A 22,281-nucleotide genomic window follows, 5' to 3' on the forward strand; every position below is an offset into this window, starting at 1 on the left:
GAGAATTATTTAAAATGATTGCACTGATAGCTTCAAGTAAACATGTTGCACAAAATGGTCCAATAAAATGGAAGTAATAGTTTACTAGATACCGGAAAAAACAAGGCAAAGTAAAACCTATAGCTTCTTAGCAACATGTCAAAGCTAAAATTGTTAGCTTTAAGAACAATAAAACAACTCTACTTTTAATGTAACTAAATTTATCCAAAAATGTATCAAATTAAAATTTAAAAAGTTCATAGTACACCAAAATATCAAATTGAGGAAGAAATATTTAAAATTAGACAAATAAAATATTTAATATGGATAAGTAGGATTTATATAATTTAATTTGGAAAAAAATAATATTACTAATAAAAAAATAAATTATTTGTTAAGTGTTTTTTTTTTTAATAGATAAAAGTTGGTTACTATGCCTTAAACAATATCAACACAAGAACAAAAAAGGCTAGAGTCGTTTGAAATGTGATACTATAGAAGAATGTTAAGAATAAGTTGGATGGACAGAGTAACCAATGTAGAGGGAGGTACTGGAAAGAATAACAGAAGGAAAGAAGTTATTATGGAATAATATAGTTAGGAGACGAAATTAATGGATAGGCGACATAATGCAATACGAAGGATTGTTAAAACTGATTATAGAAGGAAGTGTAGAGGGGAAGAATCATAGGGGAAGACCAAGATTGGAATATATTCAACAGATAATAAAAGACTAAGGATGAAACTCATATGTAGAAATGAAAAGGAAAGCAGATAATAGAGAAGAACGGAAGATGGCTACAAACCAAAAAGTTAACATATATTTTTAACAAGCTTAAAAATAAGAAAATGACCGAAAATTGAAACTTTTTAGGTTAATTTATTAGATATCTATTAATTGATAATAAATATATAACAAATACACTAATAATTTTAAATATAACTGTGGTACCCAAAATATCAAATTCACAATATAATTTTTTAGTTAAAATTATGAAACATAATAGTTTTAATTAAATTATAATTTATAACAAAAATAGATCTACTTTATTTTCTTAAGAATACATAAAATTTATAAATGTAGATTAATGAATCTTAATCATTTAAAATTTTATAAAAACTAATTAAATACACTGTATCTTAATTGTAAAATTGAACCTCGAAGAAGAAAAGTTAAGAAACATAATTTAATAAAATAGGACTTAGATTAAATTTTTTATTGGAAAGGAATATTTGAATATATTAGAAAAGATCTACTATATGAACAGATCTACTATTATTATTAAGCGTCTTTATAATAGTATATTATTATTAGGTTTATTAAAATGTAAATTAGAATGATAAATAACAACCAGCAGGTATTTTTGTAAGAAGAGAATTATGAAATTACACTTCCCATTTTCTAAATAACTAGTCAACACCAGGTTTAAAAGGAAGAAACCTTTTTTATTTATAGTTACCAGTTTAATAGACTTTCAATGGTCAGAACATTGAAAAATAGATGACTGGATAACTGTACCTGTTATGGTGATGACATTAAGCAGCTAGAGAAGTCAAACCTTTGTTCCAAACTCCAAAAAACGTTTACAAGTTGAAAATTACACAGCAGCTGTTACTAACAAAAACTTTTCGCCGTAGCCAAGCACGCGAATAACTGAGCTAACATTGCAGTGCCAAAAGTGTCAAATAAGGGTTGAAAACAGAGTGGGCGATAGTCGCCAGCCCACAAAACGCAAGGTACTGTAAGGTAAGGGCGGGGTGTAAATTGTATGCGTCAGACGGAGGAAGTCGTTTTACTGATGGTATTGGAGAGGCCAAGGTTAAAATTTCGCACATGTGCAAAGAACCAAACTGTGGAAAATTTATTTTATAATAACCTTATTCTTGGAAGACGACGTTTTTTAATATGACAAAAGTATCTAACGTATTATCACCACAGTTATTTGGGTCTGTATAATCAGACTTATCACTAATAACACAGAAAATATAAATCATTATCTTATCAAATGTTATCATTTATGGTATCAACTGAAATCATCAAAGACATTATAATATGCTATATTTCTTTAAATTAAGTTTATAACTAAATAACTGAATAATAATAGTAATAATATTATATTTATAAATGGTAAACACAGGGCTTAAAGTAGGTAGACTCAGTCTCACCACCTAAGATAGTACTTAAAAAACACACATTAAAAAAAAAATTTAAGTAATACCCTTAAATGCTCAATTTTTAGTCAAAATTACCCGTATTTTCTGTTAAAATTGGCATTTTGTAAAAATAAACTATAGTAACAGCAACTATCTTTTTACAAAACATTTACCTTGCATAATTTAATAACTATAATAATATAAACATAGACAAATATGGTTTATAAAAAAATATTGTTTTATAAGTGTAATAATCAGTACTCATGAATCATTTGTTTTTTCACCTGACAACATTTAAGGATTAAAACATAGTTATGAATTCAGTAAGAAAGGGAGGTCGTGGTGATAGATAAGATCACCGAATTTCTACAGAATCCCTAATTATAAGAGATAAAATGTAGAATTTCTTACCAATATGAAACACAATAGTCTCTCATTTTATTAATGTAAATGATTATTATGACCATCAATCAGTAATATTGTAGAAATATTTATTATTTTTAATAAATGTTGTATAACAGAACATTTTGGTTCTCGAATGTATACAAAGTAGAAACAAAAATTAGAAAGGTTGATTATATATATTTTTTTATTCTTCTTGAATTAGTAAACTCATCATCATCTATTAAAGGTAATACCTTGTCGTTGAAGCCACTCCTATGTTTGACGCCAAATTCTTCAGTGTAACAAAAGATGCACAGTTCATGAGTTCCAGGATATTTTCAAAATATTGTTTCCTTGGGCATCCTCTTGGTATCTTCCCAGTTATTTTTCCTTCGAAGATATTGATTATAAAGTCATTGTGTCGGATGATGTGTCCGAGTAAATTTATTTACATTATTCACCTTCATAATATGTCTTTCATCTCGTACTTCTAGCTAGTAACTAGTAGACTGAGTCTCCTTATTTCACTAAAACACGTCAAAAAAACATGTCACTGAAAACTAGTTCCAATTTTTTTTAGTGTGCTTTAACGTAATCGCCTATACTATAGGCCCTATAGCCTTGGGTATAGGCATTAAAATTGTCAAAACTATTACACGGTAAGATGGTGAAGTTAAGTATCTACGATTTTTCCAAACTTCTGTAAATATATATAAAATTGAAATTTGCATGGGGATTATATCAATATCTAGCCTAACATCAAACATTTTATCAATCGTCTCTTTTATTTTCTAAAGGGCAAGTTTTCCTGAAAATTATTTTTTTTTTTATCTTTCTCCAGCTATAAGATAACATGAATAAAATTATTGTAAAACTTTGTAACCAAACTATTTTAAAAAAATGAATGTTTTACAAGTATATTTATCATTATCATAAGCTATTCGGTAGTACTTTTAGCATATTTGAATGAAAAATCTAATACATTTTAGTTAGCATTATACCTTTAACTAAATGTTTAGTGTTCAAAACTTTCATCAACCCATGCTAAATTTGAATTTCTAACTATAACTAAAATTAACTTAACCGCATGTGTTTATATTACGGAGTACCACATAAAGATTTTAAGTTGTGATAGTATATCCTATCATATATAGCAACTGCTAAATGCGATTGATTTTGAGAACTGAAATTCGTTACCTCACATCGTCTTAACGTATACTTAAAGCAGCGCCTCGCGAATGACTATTTACTACAATTACTAATTTCTTAAAACAAAAAAAAAATGTGTTGATCGTACCTTTATTTTTTTGCAATATAAATTTAAAAAAATGAGCGAACATTATTTTATAAACCCACATTAAGCTAAAATGCAATCACACTATAGTCTTAAGAGAAAAACAATATTTTTTGAATTATAAAGCTTGCAAAGCTTCAATTTCCATTAATTATCTTAATTTTACTATTCTATCACCAGAAGGATTTCAGTGTTAACACTTGGATCCCTTTTCAAATAATTATTTAAAATTGTATAAAACAGTTAATGCTACATTTAATAAAAGTTCTTTCTTTTAAAAAAAAGTTTAAAATTAAAATTAAAATATATTATAATTCAAAATTACAAAATGATTAAATTTAAATTAGATTTGGTTGTTTTAAAATTAATTGGTAACTACTAGTTTTAGAATTGCTCAATCATTAAGTTACAATATGATAAAAAACGTTAACTAATTTATAAAAAATCACAAACATAAAATATAACATTAAAAAATAATAAATATTGTAATATATATATAAAATTGTTTTATCATGTGCTAGTTAATATGTAAACAAATATGTTACTTATTAATTTTAAATTATATTTTGATTTATATTATATTAAGAGTCTTTCTAATCTCAATATTATTAAAATCATTTCTTATGTTCCAAAAAAACTCATAAAAATCATATTCACAAATATTTACCCAAAATTGTCATATCTCTATACTAAATATAGTCTTAATAGGATAGTATAAATTATAATGAAAATTTTAAATGTTCTTGTAAAGTGTCATCTAAATAAAGATTTTCTCTTTATTAAAAAAATTTTTATATCCTTACATAACGTAACACATAGGCAAAATCAATTTTAGCAAGATTTCTTGGATCACAATTTAAAGATTTACGATACATTAAAATAACACACAACAGAATACATAGTACATTTTTAATAGACCAACAATTAAAACATCATTAACAACTTAAATTACAAAACATATTAACACCATTATACATTAATGACATATATAGTTACAAATACAAGCAAATAACTATGGTTAAACTAGTTATTTTATTGTTTATAGTATTTATATTAATTTTTATTCAGAGAGGAACTCAGTTTAGTTATATAAATTATATTTCTTTTTTTACAATAAGAATTCTTTAATGAAATTCATAATTTAAGGAAATCATGATAACTCTTTATACTAAAAAAGTATTTATTATACAATATTATTGGTACCAAGTAACGAGTTAAAAATTAAATTATAATTATAAATATAACTCTGGGTAAAATTATTAATTATTCTCTGATTTAATAGAATTATTGAGATTATAATAATACATAGATAATTAATTTTACAGATTCATAATTTTAACAAATACAAACTTTTAAAACCAATTAGCCTTAAATAAATGTATAAGGTATACATTTATTTACACTGTATAATTTTTATGACATTGTATATATACAGAGTAATTCACTTTCATGAACCATTTAAATAATCAAAAAATAAGAATAATATTGATAATTATTTTATTAGTTTCTTTTAGTTCAATGTTTTTTCAAATTATCATTCATGAATTATCATCATTTATATTAATTTCTTATACTTTATTAGATAATAAACTAGTTAAGTAATTAATTGGTCAATCAATGAACAACTATTCCAGAAGTTATTTTATTTTTATACTTAGGTAGGAGTTATAAAAATGGCAACTCTTCATCTCCAATTGATACTTTAAAGTGTTAATAACTTCTGAAATAGAAGTCCAAAAATTGTTATCGACCAGTCATTTTCTTATTAGATCATGATTTAATACATAAACTAGTTAATTATGTTGCAATTAAAAAAATTAATGTTGACACCTTGATAAAATATAGATAATTAAACTGAAAAATAATTTATTAAAGATAAATTGAAAAAAAAATTGAAATAAAAATAACCAATAAAAAAATTATTAATATTATTCTTGTTTTTCAATGAATTAAGTGGTTCAAAAAAAGTGAATTACTCTGTATATATATTTTTTTTATCTTAAAAAAATATATAGTTAAAAAAATATTGTTTTTTTTTTTGTATAAAATGATTATGACAAAAAATAAAATGTTTATCTAACTTTATGAAAACTTTTATACCCATATCAGTAGTTTAAATTAATTTCATAATTAACACTACTACTGTAAAAAAAAAAATCAAAAAAAAAAAAAAAAGAAAGAATTACATAAGTCTTAATATCTTTAATACTTACAATACAACAATATACATAAACGTGACAATATCCCTTACTAAAAACAATAAATAAATTATATTTCTAATGGTACAACTACAAACTCTTAGTAAGTTAGGTAACATAACAAATAAGTAATTTATAATTTTTTTTTATTTTTAGAAATAAAAATTAAGGTTATCCTAATTTTTATACAACAGAAAAATTATACATAAGTAAATGATAAAATTACTATAAAGAATTATTTTGGTAACAAAGTTTTAGAAGAATTACTACTTCAAAATATAAAAATAAACATTGGACGGTATCAATTTAAGCTATTTTTTTTAAACATTTAATATGTTAAATAAGATCCAAAAAAATATATTTTGTATATACATTTTTAATAAGTTTAAGTTAATTTAAAAATATTAATTGGACATGAAAATTTGATTAGACTTTGAATATTGTCACGTTTAACTATATAATTTATTAAACAATACTATATATGTATAGTATAAATAATTTTAAATAACAACAATAATAAAATAAGTACAATCCCCAAATTAATTACATTTCTTTTTTTATCATAACTCATAATTAACTATCACAATATTTGAGTAAATCACAAAAGACAATATAAAAACTTAAATATTTACAATATTTTGTTTTAAGCAATCTCAATTTTATATATATAAAAATAATAAAGACCAAATTTATTCAACAATGATGTTATATAATAAAATTTTTAGTTTACTATTATTAAATGCAAGAAAGGTCAAAGGTCATATCTCTTACAAAATTCAGCTTAATTATTAATAATTATACAGACTGTTCAGTAAGTAAGGACTCAAGTAAATTGTTACATAGAATGAAAACAATAGAAACCCGTTTCCTTACTTACTGAACACTGATATTTTCTATTATTTTTTGATAATAAAAAATAAAAAAAAAAATAGTGAAATAAATGTTACAACAATAGGCCTTTTGTACTAAACCACAGAGTTATAATTAGGAAAATTTATTATTACATATTGTAATGTATTGGAAAATAACAGAAATAAGCAAAGCATTTTTAAAGAATAATTTAGTTTAGTCATGTATTCAAATAATAGTTTTAAGTTTTCATGATTTGAGATGGTACTGAAAATTATTTTCTAAAGAATATTAATACCCATACATTTATAAGAAGTGAAATAAAATGAAATATTTTAAGTTGTTAAGTAATGTGGAGGGTTAACACTATTTTGTTATACTAAAATTATATGTTTATGTTGTATTAACTTATGTTACAATATACTCTTAAACAGGAACATGGATGAATGAGATACATTATGGAGACAGTTTTAAATGAAACATTTCCAATTTCTTTTTCTAAATTTTTTAATGTTAAACACAGTAAAAACATTTGAAAATACTGATAGTAAAGAAATTTACTACCTCAATATTTAACTCTAAAAATAATAGAAGCTCAATATATATAATGGTACTGTTATAGCTCAAAACTATATAATCATTATCTTTTCTAACTTAAAATAATTTAATAAAAAATTAATTTACAGAAAAAATAAATAAATGTATTATAAAGTGTTACAAGACTAGAAATTACTAATCTGAGTAGCTAAAGTATGTGTAGAGGAGGGCGAGTTCGGAAAAATATTTAAAGGTTGATCAGCGTATGATACGGTTGGTTCTTTGTTCACAACACCTTTAAATAATGCATTAACATCATCATTGTTAATATTAGTACATTCTTCATTATTTCCTAAAATTTTTAAAGCTTGAACAAGATCTTGAAGTATTTCAGTTTCACGTAATTCAATTAACTGATATCTGTGGTTAAATACAGATAAATGAGAAAAGACACAATTTAGATGAGAATGCAAATTTAATAACACTAATTCACGAAAATGACTATGGTATAAGTGAGCTAACACATGAAACAACAATCGAAAAATTTTTCGTACAACTACTTCAAATCCAACAGGAAAGTCATTTGCTAAAAAAAAAAAACAAATATTTAAAACTTTTATATTGATATATGAAATATTTTGCAATTAAAACAAAAAGGAATAGATAGTTAACATCAAGATGATATTTTAAGTAAAAAAATTTTTTAACATGAAAAATATTTAATATAATACATTTAAGGGGTAACACTTTTTTATTTTAATAATAAATTATAATAAATTTAATATAAATTTTGAATTTAAGATATCTTTTACTATCTACAATATGTTTAACTGAAATATGATTATGATTCAGAATATTAACTAATTAAAATTTATTGTATATATGCTCTTATTTTGTTTCTTGGCATTATATAAGCGCTTCTCTGAAACTACTGAGACATTTCTTTGGGATGGACATATCTACATTTGATATACTTATTGTTACTATTCAGGAGCATATTTATCAATATTCTTAATTTGCTTAAATAATCATGTTTTATGAAATTTAAAAAACTTACCATATTTTGTCGGAAATATTGTTTCATCATTGATAGTTTTTTGAATATAAGTCATAACATAATCTATATATAAGGGAGCAGCAACTCGAGACTTTTTGCCTTTTTCATCAAACCATAAATAGGTTCTAGAAAAAATAACTATATCAAATAAAATATAGTTAATAAACTAACGAGAAATATTATATTGTACCTATAACCTGGGCCTATCATGTCTGGACAACCAGATATTGTACAAAATTCTGATATAGCTCCGTAAATTAAGTTGACATTATCAAATATTGAAATAGCTACAATAAAACAAATGTATAGAATATTACATAAAAAAAATTATTTTTAATTAAGAATAAATACATACTATGTGACGCAAGCCACTCATTGTAATCAATACCATTAGGTATATCAACTAATATTCTAAGATCAATATCAGGTAATTTTTTTTCTAATACAGATTCATCTAAATATAATTTGTTGTCATCATTACACAATAATTCTTTATCTTTAGACTTACGGCCTTTTCTGAAAATAATATATTTTGTAAGTTAAAATAACAAAGTTTTTATTAGGTATAAGACCTGTATATCATACAATTGTGATTGTTTTTAAAATAACATTTTACTAATCTTAAAGCATTATTTTTATCATGATATTCGAGTAACTATTCTATTATTCTGATGGAAAAACATAAAAGCAGTAGTTAGGAAATTTAATAGGTTACAGCCATTAATTGACCATTATCATTAGTTCATAATTATTTTTAGTTTAGGAAAGTTAATGACAACTAGTAATTTAAATGAATAAATAATTAAATTAGGCTAAAATTTTATTTTAAGTATATTATTAGATATAATACACTATAAGAATCTAAGATTAAATGAATATATTACCAAAGATGAAAATTTATTCTTTATTATTAAAGATTAACTGATAAAAAAATTTACTTCAAAAACCTTTTTATCATTTTTAAAATTAATTTAAATTTAATTAATACATTAATTTTTAGATTTTCAAAATCGAGTAATTGGTTGTTATGTTTTTGGAAAAACTTAATAAAACTCTTATAACCTATGTTAATTGCTATGTTTTAAGTTCATAACACTTATTTAAGACTGTTTCTCTGTTTTGCAGTTGGGAATAAATTATTATTTTGAGTTCTAAAACAGTTGAAGTATTGACATTTTGTTGAAATAATCCTTTACACAGAAAGCAAAGCAATTTGTAACCAAGTATTTTACACTAGTGGCAATATGCACTGGATATTATATTTCTCATTGACACAAGCTTTTGTTTGATAAATTTTTAAAACAAAATAAATTAATGTAAAAATGACAATTATATGCAAAATCTATTTATAGGTATTTCGTTAAATTTCATAGTGAGAGATTTGCTTGTAAGGTCATAATACAAGTAGTTTTTTATTAAATAATATGAGAGGAAGAATTTCAATTATATTTAAGTTAGAATATTTTGTATTATTTCAAAATATGGCAGTAGAATGTCTTTTATTAATTGTTAAAATAAATAAATAAATATTTACAAAACAATTCTTGAACTTTAAACTTTAATATAAACGGAATTTGTCCCTTTAATGTTGGAAAATTTTCATCACAGTAAATTTATTTCGATTTTTTTTAAATGTCCAAATAAATTACTCACCCCATAAACCAATCCACGGTATCGCGGAGATATTCAGGTAGCTTATCCAGTTTGTCAGATTTTTATTCGCCAACCATTCAATATAAATACGTTTTTGCGTAATTATATTAATGAAAAGGAATAATAACAATCATGTAAAAGTTTTGTTACAATTACTGAAAATTAAGCGAAACAATAGAAGACGTCATATTGCCATTCTATTGATGTTTTCGCGTTTAAATGTTATAGAACAAAATAAATCGTAAGTTAAGGTGAAATAAAATTCTGATAGTCTTTAAACGATGTCCGATAGACTGTTAATAAATATGACGTCAATAATGATATTAACGCGTACACATTTTCATTTGTCTCATACGCAGAACAATAATATATCTATAAAACAACAACTACAATACATAAATATACTGGTGGGAATGAAAACGTACAATCTATAAGAAAGGACAGAGAAAAAGTTTATACTATCATGACATTATCAATTATTCTGATATCAGCAGGTTTACAGATGATGGTAATATCACAGTTTTATCTTAACTGTGGTAATATGATAACGCAGGGAACTACTGAGATAACATTTTCATGTTAAAATGACAATAGTTGCATGTCATTATTTATAAATTTTGGCTACCAACATATAGTTAAAACCGATTTAAACAATCTAATTTTTCAATAGTTTACTACTCGGGAATAACAACTGAGTATTTTTTAGAAAACGTCTATTATCTTACAATAATTTAAATAATTTTTTAGCAAAGTTTTAATACATTTCAATATAATTATAATCAAATTTTGTTTTTCATTACTTATCCTCATTTATTGTACACGAGAATGCGTGCTTCGTAGTTTTTTTTAAATATTTACTTTTCAAGTTGCTTATTTAATCATCAGTATTATTGTTATGATCATTAGTTATTATTGTTATCACACTAAGAATAAATATTTTGATAAATCGTCGCGGTGGCCTTAACGACGTGCACGAATAAAATCATTAACATTGTCCGTACCATCTGCCTAACAATTGGGTTTAAGAAATTTTACAAAAGTTACTGGAAAAATTAATTAATCACGCAGTTACAACAACAAAATCGATAAGTTAGCCCAGACCTTCGCGGCTTTGCCGTCGTTAATTTTACAATGGCGAGGTAGTGCGCGGAAAAAAACTGACAATAAAAGGAGTCGAAATAGAAGCAACAACATAATGAGTATTGCAGTTGATAGCGGTGGTGATTTTTATTTCTTAACCAAGAAACCAAAATCCACAGCAATTGAGTATGATTACAAGATTTCAGACAATGTTTTAGGTTTAGGCATCAATGGTAAAGTGTTGCAGTGTTTTTCAAAAACTACAGGCCAAAAATATGCTCTAAAAGTAAAAAAATAAAAGTAATAGCACATTTTATTTGAATTATTAAAAATTATTTTATTTTTAGGCGTTAGTTGATTGTCAGAAGGCAAGAAGAGAAATTGACTTGCACTGGAGAGCTAGTGGTTGTATTAATATAGTGAACATAATTGATGTTTATGAAAATATATATGTGGGAAAAAAATGTCTTTTAGTTATCATGGAATGGTAAAATTTTCATTTTTATTAAATTTAATTAATAAAAAATTTTAAATTATTGAATAGAATAGATGGTTATCATTTTTTTTTTTTATCTAAAATTATAATATTGTTTTCTAATATTACATTATTTATCCAGAGCCAATAGAGAATTTATAAGATAATTAAATAGTCAAGGAGATTTAATGATGAAATAAAAATAATGTATATTTATTATATAAAAAGTTATTGAGCAGGATTAGTTTGAAAAACTACAGCACAGTGGGGTCATGGCACAAATATAGATGATACCTTTCAGTGATTAAAATCATAAGAAACACTTTGATGCAAATCTGTAGATAGTGTTTAATTTTAAAAAATTGGTGGATTATTCTAAAAGCAAAATTAACTCCTATTTTTTATTCTACCTCAACTGTCATTTGCACATAAATTGTCCGATTTAAAAAAAATGTCGGATGAAAGGGGTATTTATAAAGTATTTAGAAACAAAAGTTTATGTTGATCTATATATTTTTCAAAAAGTTATAAAAATTTATTTATATGATAAATTGAAAAAAATGTTATGTTCTTTTTCATGAAATTGTTTTAAGTATCTCATTAATTTTTAAATTATATGATTGAAGTTATTTCTAATTATTGATGTACTCTAAAGAACAATAACCATATTACATACTTGTGATAAAGTATTACAATATCTTTTAATATTTATCATTTAACATTACCTTTTAGAGATAAAAATAAATAATATTCTATATCAATAATAAGTTTAGTATTTCTAAAAGAATATATAAAAAATTTGTTTTTATTAATTTATAATTGAGAAGCTACGCATCAAAACTATTGGTTTTACTTTGCAATGTTTTTTTTGTTTGTTCGATTAATCCTGCTCCTACTACTAGACTGATTTTGCTTAATGATATTTAAAAAAATCACAAACATATATTGAAGCTATCAACTAGACATTTTTGAAAAATTCTCAGTCTGGTAATATAAAGAAATGTCCCAACAGTTATAACTGTTATGAAACAGCTATAATTTAGCTAGATATTTTTTATTTCATTTTATATTGAAATAATTTTTTGACTTCTGTACGGGTTATTGACAAATTGTTATTAGTATTATGTTAAAAATTTAACGACATCCTTTTTTTTTTTTAATTCAAACATTAACCAAAATATTTGATATGGTTTTGTATTATAAATTTGGTATTTATAACTAGTTTTTAAAATGAAAAAAGAAAATTAATTTGACTTATCAGGTATAATTAGATAATTGTAAATTCATTTTTAAAAATAAATGCAATAATTGATTTATATTTACTTATGTATATATTATCTTATATCCTACTTATTATGTGATAGTATGGAAGGTGGTGAATTATTTCAACGTATTCAAGAACACAATGATGGAGCATTTACTGAAAGAGGTATATTTGTAATTTTTTTTTATAATTTCAATACTTTTTTTGTAATTATTTATTTATATCTAATGTATTTATATTTAGTAAAAATAACTTTTTATAATTCATATTCAATAATAAATAGTTATCGAGTATGAAAAGCAAGTTGCATTACTTAGATTGTAAATAAATGAAAAAGCTTTATTTTATTCATTGAATATGTATAATATCCCATTAAAATATACTAATTTATTATATAAATTAGTACTCTGTAAATTAAAATGGAAGAGAATATAGAATTACAAAAATAAACAAATGGTGAATAAAACAATTTTTTTTTACTTTAAATAGTTTGTTTTAAGTATCTATTAATATTTTAGTGTTAAAATATCAACTATACAATAAACATATTAAATTTATTTGGTTTCAATTGTAAATTCTAGTTTTTTTTAATTGAACTTTTTTTGCATATAGAAGCTGCACACATAATGACTGATATTTGCTCAGCTGTCAAGTATCTCCATGATATGAATATTGCTCATCGAGACTTAAAACCAGAAAATCTTTTGTATTCAAAACCTGGTAAACACTTATTATATTTAAAAAATGGAATTTTATTTTATTCTTTTTCTTTGCTATATTTTTATTTTATAACAATTATTGTTATTAAGTTGGCCAGTCCAACAAGCAACAAAACATTATCTCTATTTGTTAATATATGCAATTTCAGATTTATCAGTATTGGGTTTTTTTAAATTTATTATTTAAATTATTATATAATATTGTAACGTTACAAATTCGAAGATGGACCATTTATGATTTTTTGTTATGTTTACTTATTTATTTTATCGCGCGAAAGAACCTTATCCTGACAGCGGTGTCAACCACTCATTATTTTGCCGCTGACCGCTAGATAAGGCGATAAAAGAGAAATATAATTAAAATTGAATTGTTTATCAGTATTGATCCCTTCCAAAAAGACTGGCTGTTATCGATTTGAAATTAGTGTTGGCTCTTCTCTATTCCTTCTTCTGTCATTGACCGTGCTAAAGTGTATACGTTTATTGTTTTATTGTCATTTTTTTCAATGATGGAGTAGAGCTGCCAACGGCGAACAGCCAGGTCTTTTCGGCGAAGCATCCAGACCATCGGATAGGTCTTTTCGGTGACCGGTTATCGTTTTCTTTTATATATTGTATTTATGTAATGAGCTATATTTTATTACTTATTTTTTTCATTTTTATTTTATCGTAAATTAACTTAATTTTGTTTATGTGTGCAAAGCACGTGTTTCCCTTTTCTTCTAGCCAACACTAAGGAGTGAGTGTCCAGACTGCTTCTGGTGTTTTTCATTAATTTCTGATAAACATTAATGGATGTGTTCCAATACCCTCCGTGATGTTTGTAATATTACTTGTTTTTTGTTTAAATATTTTATTTTATTTTTGTTGCCTTTATTTGTAGACATGGTTTATGATGCATTCGTATTTTTGTCCATGTTTAACTTAATCTTCTTTTTTTTAACAATTAAATTAAACTTCTTTATTAATTTTAACTGTAATATTTATTTTATTTCGTGAGTAACTTAGTTACTTGTGTGTATTTTATCCCTGTTCCTTAATCTAGACACGGGCTACGGTATGTTTTACATATCAACCACATACAACTTTGATTGTCATAATTGTGGTTAATAAACCACGAGGTATAATAGTAATTTATACATATAACGACATATTAACTTAGATTATACTTTTAATTAACTTAAAATTAAATTCCACCTATGGTCCGGTAATCATATCTGATAGGTGTGGCACCTCGTCTAGATGGTGGCGACCCTTGTTACTATAGCTAGTCGTTATGCAAGTGGCAAACCATGTTGTTTTTACAGACCGGTATAAAAGCCTCCTTGCAATATTATAAAAAAATGTATTAAAATCCAATTATTAGATTTATTCTTTTTTTATGTAATAAAAATTGATTACTTGTAGTTCAACCAAAAAATTTCCTCTTATATACCTTTAATGATCTTATCACATAATTGATTATAACATTTTGCCAGTTTATCCAAGTTTAATAATTGATTTTTCAATGGGCCAAGATCCCAATTAATTAAATTTTTCTTATTTTTAAATATTTCTATTGCATCCTTTATATTGAATTCTTTGTAATTATTTATATTTTTAATTAGTTTTATGGTGTTAATAGAGTGATTATATGTTAATGAATGTCCAGGATCTACAGGAGATTTATTGATTTTTTGATTGTTAAAGTTTCTAAAGAGTTCTTTACACCTGACTCCTGTATTTCTTTTTGCTTGTCCTACATAACATAAATTACAACATTCACATCGTATTTCATAAATGCCCAATTTTCCTTCATCATCTATTTTTTTTCCGGCTTTACAATCCATTGAGGTTTTTTTACCGCCAAAACTACCTTCTCCCATTTCTCTCTATCATACGCTATAACTTTCTAATCCACCCCATCTTCTTGGACTACCAATTTCCATATCTCATTTATACTGTCTATCCATCTTCTTCATGGTCTTCCCCTTGGTCTCATCGCTGTCATATAAATCATTATTTCTTTTATTAGGCATCCGTCTGCTCGCCACGCATGTCCAGCCCATTGCATTCTTATACTTTTAAAATATTGCACAATATTTTCCTTTTCCTATAAGTTTTCTAGCTGGACATTTGATCTCAGTTCCCACTGTTATGTTTCGGTATTATATACTGGACCATGTATTCAGATTTTCCTTTTGAATCTTCTCTTCATCACCTTTAGTTGTGGACCATGTGACACATGCAGCTTATATCAAGTTTTTCTTTGACTTTTTTTAATATCGTTTTTGATTTAAAGAGGGTCTTCATTGGAAATAACATCGATTTGATGCATTCAGCCTCACATTTATTTCTTCGTACATAATATTCTTGTTGTTTAGAATTATTTTAAGGTACTTAAATTCTCCTTTATCTTTAGGGTTACCTAATAAATCCCTTAAATTATTACTTTTAGATGTTACTAAAGTAATATAAAAATTCTTAAGAATTTTAATTATTCCATTTAAGATTGCAAGATAATATAAAATGGGTGTTCTAATTACTTTTTCTTTCCCCACCCAATTGATGCTGTCTGTCGTCCAAACACTGCTTGTGTGTGCGTACCTGCATATACTGAGGGAAAGATATTCGCACATGACAATTGTATTATAACTATTTTACTATTAAAAAATTTGCATTTTTAATAAAAATATAGAATTAAGAATATAAAATTAGTTTACTTCTTTTAATTAATTTTAGTAGGGGGTGCAATCGTCCCGTCGTCCAAGCCAGGAGCCACCTTTGTGTTTATAGTGTTTACATGTAGTAAAAAATTATATATAGTGCTATGAAGGGAACATTTATTCATGTTTATTTGGCAGATATACTCTTAGTCCCTTTAGATTGTACTTGAAGGCTATGCATGTTACAAAACATTTACATTATAATTTTTAGTTTGTGTAAAAAAAAATATTCTTTTCTTAGGTAATGATGGTATTTTAAAGTTGACTGATTTTGGCTTTGCAAAAGAAGTGTCACAAAAAGCACCTTTAAAAACTCCATGTTACACCCCATATTATGTTGGTAAGTCATTAGAAAATCAATTGCATACATTAAATCCTAAACATATGTTTTTTGTTTTATCTAGCAGTAAGAAGAAATAATGTTTTAATGCATTTTATTTTACAGCCCCAGAAGTTTTGGGACCAGAGAAATATGATAAGAGTTGTGATATTTGGTCTTTAGGGGTTATAATGTATATATTGTAAGTATTTTTTTCTGAAAAATTGAGAAGATTATTATTATTATTTTTTAAATGTTATAATATTTTATTTTACAGGTTGTGTGGATTCCCACCATTTTTTAGTAACCATGGGCAAGCTATTTCACCTGGTATGAAAAACCGTATCAAAACTGGTCAATTTGATTTCCCAAGTCCTGAGTGGGATAATGTATCTAAAGATGCTAAAACACTCATATCTAGTATGTTATCTGTTGATCCAGCTACCCGTCTTACTATTGATCAAGTCGTTAGACATAAATGGATTGCAGTAAGTTGCTAAGAACTAATACTACATTGGTATTTTATAATACTTCAAAAAATAGTTAAATATAAAATATATTCATTGAATAAAAAAAATATACTTTTGGATATATTTTAGATGATAAATATTTTAATTGTATTGAATAAATCTTTCTAATATAAAATTTAGTGTTTTAAACTATTTATTTTAAATATTTTTACTAATTCGATTGTTTTATATATTATAGAGATATACTGAGGTTCCACAGACACCACTCCATACTGGTCGCATGTTGAAGGAATCAGGAGATGTATGGCCAGAAGTTCAAGAAGAAATGACTAGATCACTTGCTACAATGCGTGTAGATTATGACCAAGTTAATATTAAATCATTAAATGCATCCAATAATCCCTTATTAAACAAAAGAAGGAAAAATGTAGGAGCCAACAGCACATCTCATTAATATGCATAAATTTTTTTAAAGATATTATGGACGATCTGCCACTTGCGGTTACTTTTTTTATTTTTCTGAAATATGTCATGAGGTCAAGAACTCTTAATTCATTATTTATGCTTAATATGCTAAATAATTTTATAAATAACATTTATATTTGTTTGTTAATTATTGAATTGTATTGAAGATTTGTTGTTTATAATTAAAAAGTATTTACTTTGGTATTCAGTGTCTTGTAACATGGTTATATTCTTAATTTAACATAAGTCAAATATATTTAACACATATTATATTAGAACGATTTAAGCTTTTATTAAACTCTCCATAACATTAAAACAATAATACTGATTTACATTAACAAAAGTAAAAGTATTTAAGTAAATTGGTTTTTTCAGGAATAAGAAAAACATTTTAAAAATGTTAACAATTTTGTAGGTTTAAAAGTAAGTGCTGTTTATTAATATAGTATATTAATTTTATTTTTTTATCAAGAAAATTTATATACTATTACTGATTGTAATATTAATTGATTGTCTGATTATGTACTTTTAAAAGGTTAGAATTGTTGTAATGGCAAAACATTTTTAATATCATTAATGTATGTAATTTGGTGTTATTAAACTTCCTTACTCTAGTTGTATCTTTATAATTAATTTACAGTATTATTTTACTTCAGTGTTTTGCATGTTTAAAATATCATATTATTGTGAATTCAAATTTATGTTAACCTTATAAAATGATAAATTATTATTTCTATTAATCTCTAGAAAATGAAATGTTGTAATATAACTAGTAGGCAAGAACATGGAGTAAAAACTGTACATAATTTTTCTACTAAAATTGACTTAACTATTGTGTACTTTTATTAACTAGAAGAAATCCTTCTTTTGTAATTTTATTAATTTTGTGTTTGTAAACTAATTTAAACTGAAACACCACGAACAAATATTTTTAGCCTTAAATTGTATGAAAATATTTGATAATAAAATTTTGAATTTTAGTTTTAGTAACAAAATACTATTGATAAACAGGATTAAAATTATTCTTCAGTGTTGGAAAAATTATTTTTTTAGAAGGTGAACGAAGTATATTTTTAAACCGAACAAGTAATACATTCTGTTTTTCATTAACTTCCAAATTAAGAAATCTATTCCATTTTCTAAAAAAGAACTTGTCCCAGAAATAGTTTCTCTAAATAATATCCATACGAACTTCAAAATATGAATGAATATTTGACACTAAAAATTACTTCACATTCTTAGAAGATAAATCCAGAAATATTAATATGAAAATAATAAAATCATACACGTAAATTGAATTTTCATAAGAAATTATTATTTTAAAATTATATGAAATATAATTAAGTTTATTGGCTTGTAATTAAATCGCTCATATTAAAAATACCATAACTCAATAAAAAGAGAAAAGTATTTTTACAAAAAACGTAAATAAAAAAAATTGTTTTGTAATTAATACAAATAGTGTAAAATAATACTATTTTAATAATTAGTTCTCAAATTTTATGAAGATAGAAATAATTCATTCTCTTTTTAAGTCATAAATTTAAGAAACCACACATTATAAGAACCGTTTACAAACCAAACATAGTCATAGGAACAATACTCCGAAACCTGAAGGATAATTTGCAAGAAATGCAATCATTAAGAGTCTATGAAGAACCGTGTTCATATGGTAAATCTTACATTGGACATCCAGGAAGAGTTAATGCAACAAGAATAAGATAAAACGAAAAAAAAAAAAACCCAGCACAGTGGGGTCGCGGCACAGTGGTGACGTGGCATAGTTGGATCAAGTAAATGATATCTGACAGTGATTAAAATCACTATCAAAAATAAACGCTTCGATGCAAATCTTTAGATAGTGTTTAATTTTAAAAAAATTGGTGTTTTATTCCAAAAGCTACTTGATCTGCTGGTTCCTTATTAATATCCTGATTAAGGTAAAGTATGTCGAATGAAAAAGGGTTTATTAAAAAATATTATTTGTCATAAAAAAATTGTGTGGATCCATAAACTTTTCAATAAGTTATAGCATTATAAAGTTAAATATAATATAAATAATAAAATCGAGAATTTTCACACGAAAAAAGCATTCGGTAGCCATTTTCGCCATGAAGACAAGTCCAGAGGTCAAATTTTTTTTTTTCAAATTAAAGTATATTACATTAGCTTTAATTTAAGATATATATAAAAGTGTCAGACCTTCCGGAACATTTTCAAAAGTTATGTTGAAAAAGTAAATTTTTTGTGAAAAAGTTGTCATTTTAAATCCCCCCCTGTGGGCAGGTTAAGTGTCAGATTTACAAAAAAAATATACCAAATGATAAGTAAAGACATCAAGCATCTATATAAAAAAAAATTATATTGATATGTTCATTTTTGAAAAAGTTAGAGCATTATTAAGTTAAAAATATAAAAAAAAATTATTTTACAAAAATCGTAATTTTTTATTAACTTTGATGTCAACTTTCACCACGAAGACAAGTCCAGAGGTCAAATTTTTTTTTTTCAAATTAAAGTATATTACATAAGCTTTAATTTAAGATATATATAAAAGTGTCAGACCTTCCGGAACATTTTCAAAAGTTAAGTTGAAAAAGTTAATTTTTTGTGAAAAAGTTGTCATTTTAAATCCCCCCCTGTGGGCAGGTTAAGTGTCAGATTTACAAAAAAAATATACCAAATGATAAGTAAAGACATCAAGCATCTATATAAAAAAAAATTATATTGATATGTTCATTTTTGAAAAAGTTAGAGCATTATTAAGTTAAAAATATAAAAAAAAATTATTTTACAAAAATCGTAATTTTTTATTAACTTTGATGTCAACTTTCACCACGAAGACAAGTCCAGAGGTCAAATTTTTTTTTTTCAAATTAAAGTATATTACATTAGCTTTAATTTAAGATATATATAAAAGTGTCAGACCTTCCGGAACATTTTCAAAAGTTAAGTTGAAAAAGTTAATTTTTTGTGAAAAAGTTGTCATTTTAAATCCCCCCCTGTGGGCAGGTTAAGTGTCAGATTTACAAAAAAAATATACCAAATGATAGGTAAAGACATTAAGCATCTATATAAAAAAAAATTATATTGATATGTTTATTTTTGAAAAAGTTACGACAGTTTTTAGTAAAAAAAATTGAAAAAATTTCGAAAATTAGCGATTTTTAAATTTGTAATTTTTTTGGAGGTTTCCCCCATTTACGGGGAACGAGGGAAATTTTTTCAATTTTGAAGGGTAATGTCTTCGACTAGATACGATTTGTGATCTTTTGACGTATCGTTGAAAGAAATCCGTTCGGTGAGAGCTGAGAAAAAGTGGTAACAAACAAAAAAAAAAAAAAAAAAACACATCATAGTAAAACCAATACCTTCTCAGCTTCGCATCGAAGCTAACATATAGATAACCAGAGAGTAAAATAAAATGCAGTAGCTGAACACACCAACAATAGTAGATACGAGATTCAATTTGACAAAAAATGTACTTTACAACGAGTCTGAAACGTTAGCCCAAAATTAAAGACATGGACACATTTGTAAACATTTCATACAATACAACAATCCATGAAAACTTATGATACTTACTTTAATTTTTGTTAGGGCAATTATTTTACATTAGAAATATATATCAAATTTATCATAATTAAAAAAAGAAAATAAGTAAAATGTGTATGGTTACGATAACCAATATATAACTGTGTTTAGGACATACATGGTCGCAAAAAACATATTTCCTCAAAATCGAAACATTTTATTATAGAATAATAACTACAAGTTATTTTACTCGGGGTGTAAATCAATTATGTTGCTATTTAATTTTATAATAGAATAGAATTGCATGTAATAATTTTAATCAAAATGAAAGACAAAAAACTATCTTTTGATATCATATTTATTATTTGCATCAATGTTACATTAGTTTTAAAACATGTCTTTATATATTAATTCTGTAAAAAATAAATTTTTGGATTTGAGTGGATTTTTACATTTATGACTTAAAAAGAGAAAGAATTATTTCTATCTTCATAAAAATTGAGAACTCATTATTAAAATAGTATTATTTTACACTATTTGTATTAATTACAAAATAATTTTTTTTATTTAAGTTTTTTGTAAAAATACTTTTTTCTTTTTAATGAGTTACATTATTTTTAATATGAGTGATTTAATTACAAGCCAATAAATTTAATTACATTTCATATAATTTCAAAATAATAATTTCTTTTGAAAATTTAATTTGTGCGTATGATTTTATTATTTTCATATTAATATTTCTGAATTTATCTTCTAAGAATATGAAGTAATTTTTAGTGTCAGTAACTATCTCTTTCATCTTTTGAAGTTCGTATGGATAAGTCAACTTGCTAACCATAGTGTAATATTCTACATCATTCAGTAAGTTATCAATGTATTTGCTGTTTAATGTAAAGTTTACCAGTAGTTTACCATCAAATAAATTCTTCATTATTTTATTTAAGCTTATAATAATAGGCTCGAAAGCATTTTCCTGAGAATTAGCAACTTTGAATAAAACCAGCGATTTTTTAAATCGATTTATAATTTCATTCATATCTTCTTTTAAATAAAAAAAGTCCGAAAACTTATTTATATACTTCAACATTTCTCCATTTAATGAAATTAAAAGTTCGTTAATAGAGCCATGATTGGGATTTGAAAAA

General features: G+C 24.6%; 3 protein-coding genes across 4 annotated transcripts in view; 1 reads left to right on the forward strand and 2 right to left on the reverse strand.

The window, feature by feature from the left end:
• The window catches only part of LOC126897670 (trehalase), a 54,870-nt gene extending 53,211 nt beyond the window's left edge, over positions 1–1,659 (reverse strand). Inside the window, exon 1 of one of the 2 annotated variants that reach the window (XR_007702166.1) lies at positions 1,499–1,658. The gene's annotated coding sequence lies outside the window, so the exon portion shown is untranslated. Of the gene's footprint in view, positions 1–1,498 lie in introns of both variants that reach the window. The other variant, XM_050671437.1, reaches the window with a different exon arrangement.
• Positions 1,660–6,092: 4,433 nt separating this feature from the next.
• On the reverse strand, positions 6,093–10,515 carry LOC126897686 (MOB kinase activator-like 2). Its single transcript, XM_050671474.1, has 5 exons — positions 10,106–10,515; positions 8,808–8,968; positions 8,643–8,739; positions 8,453–8,577; positions 6,093–7,981 (listed from the first exon to the last, which is right to left on the reverse strand). The coding sequence occupies exons 1-5, from the start codon at positions 10,108–10,110 to the stop codon at positions 7,581–7,583; spliced, it is 789 nt and encodes a 262-aa protein (XP_050527431.1). The 5' UTR covers positions 10,111–10,515; the 3' UTR covers positions 6,093–7,580.
• Positions 10,516–10,717: 202 nt separating this feature from the next.
• On the forward strand, positions 10,718–18,578 carry LOC126897680 (MAP kinase-activated protein kinase 2). Its single transcript, XM_050671457.1, has 8 exons — positions 10,718–11,471; positions 11,533–11,672; positions 13,025–13,089; positions 13,537–13,644; positions 16,590–16,688; positions 16,794–16,869; positions 16,945–17,155; positions 17,376–18,578. The coding sequence occupies exons 1-8, from the start codon at positions 11,301–11,303 to the stop codon at positions 17,589–17,591; spliced, it is 1,086 nt and encodes a 361-aa protein (XP_050527414.1). The 5' UTR covers positions 10,718–11,300; the 3' UTR covers positions 17,592–18,578.
• Positions 18,579–22,281: the final 3,703 nt, after the last annotated feature.

Source organism: Daktulosphaira vitifoliae, unplaced genomic scaffold (assembly GCF_025091365.1).
Source record: "Daktulosphaira vitifoliae isolate Bord-2020 unplaced genomic scaffold, ASM2509136v1 Scaffold_2, whole genome shotgun sequence".
Classification (NCBI taxonomy): domain Eukaryota; kingdom Metazoa; phylum Arthropoda; class Insecta; order Hemiptera; family Phylloxeridae; genus Daktulosphaira; species Daktulosphaira vitifoliae.

Excerpts from the sequence above, each read along its gene's own strand:
- LOC126897686 (XM_050671474.1), bottom strand. Across the intron at positions 8,578-8,642 it reads ATGATAGGCCCAGGTTATAG|AACCTATTTATGGTTTGATG; the intron begins GTACAATATAAT and ends TATTTTTTCTAG. Across the intron at positions 7,982-8,452 it reads AATATTTCCGACAAAATATG|CAAATGACTTTCCTGTTGGA; the intron begins GTAAGTTTTTTA and ends TTTTTTTTTTAG.
- LOC126897680 (XM_050671457.1), top strand. The coding sequence starts at position 11,301 with ATGAGTATTGCAGTTGATAGCGGTGGTGATTTTTATTTCTTAACCAAG. Across the intron at positions 11,472-11,532 it reads GCCAAAAATATGCTCTAAAA|GCGTTAGTTGATTGTCAGAA; the intron begins GTAAAAAAATAA and ends TTTTATTTTTAG. Across the intron at positions 13,645-16,589 it reads TCTTTTGTATTCAAAACCTG|GTAATGATGGTATTTTAAAG; the intron begins GTAAACACTTAT and ends TTCTTTTCTTAG.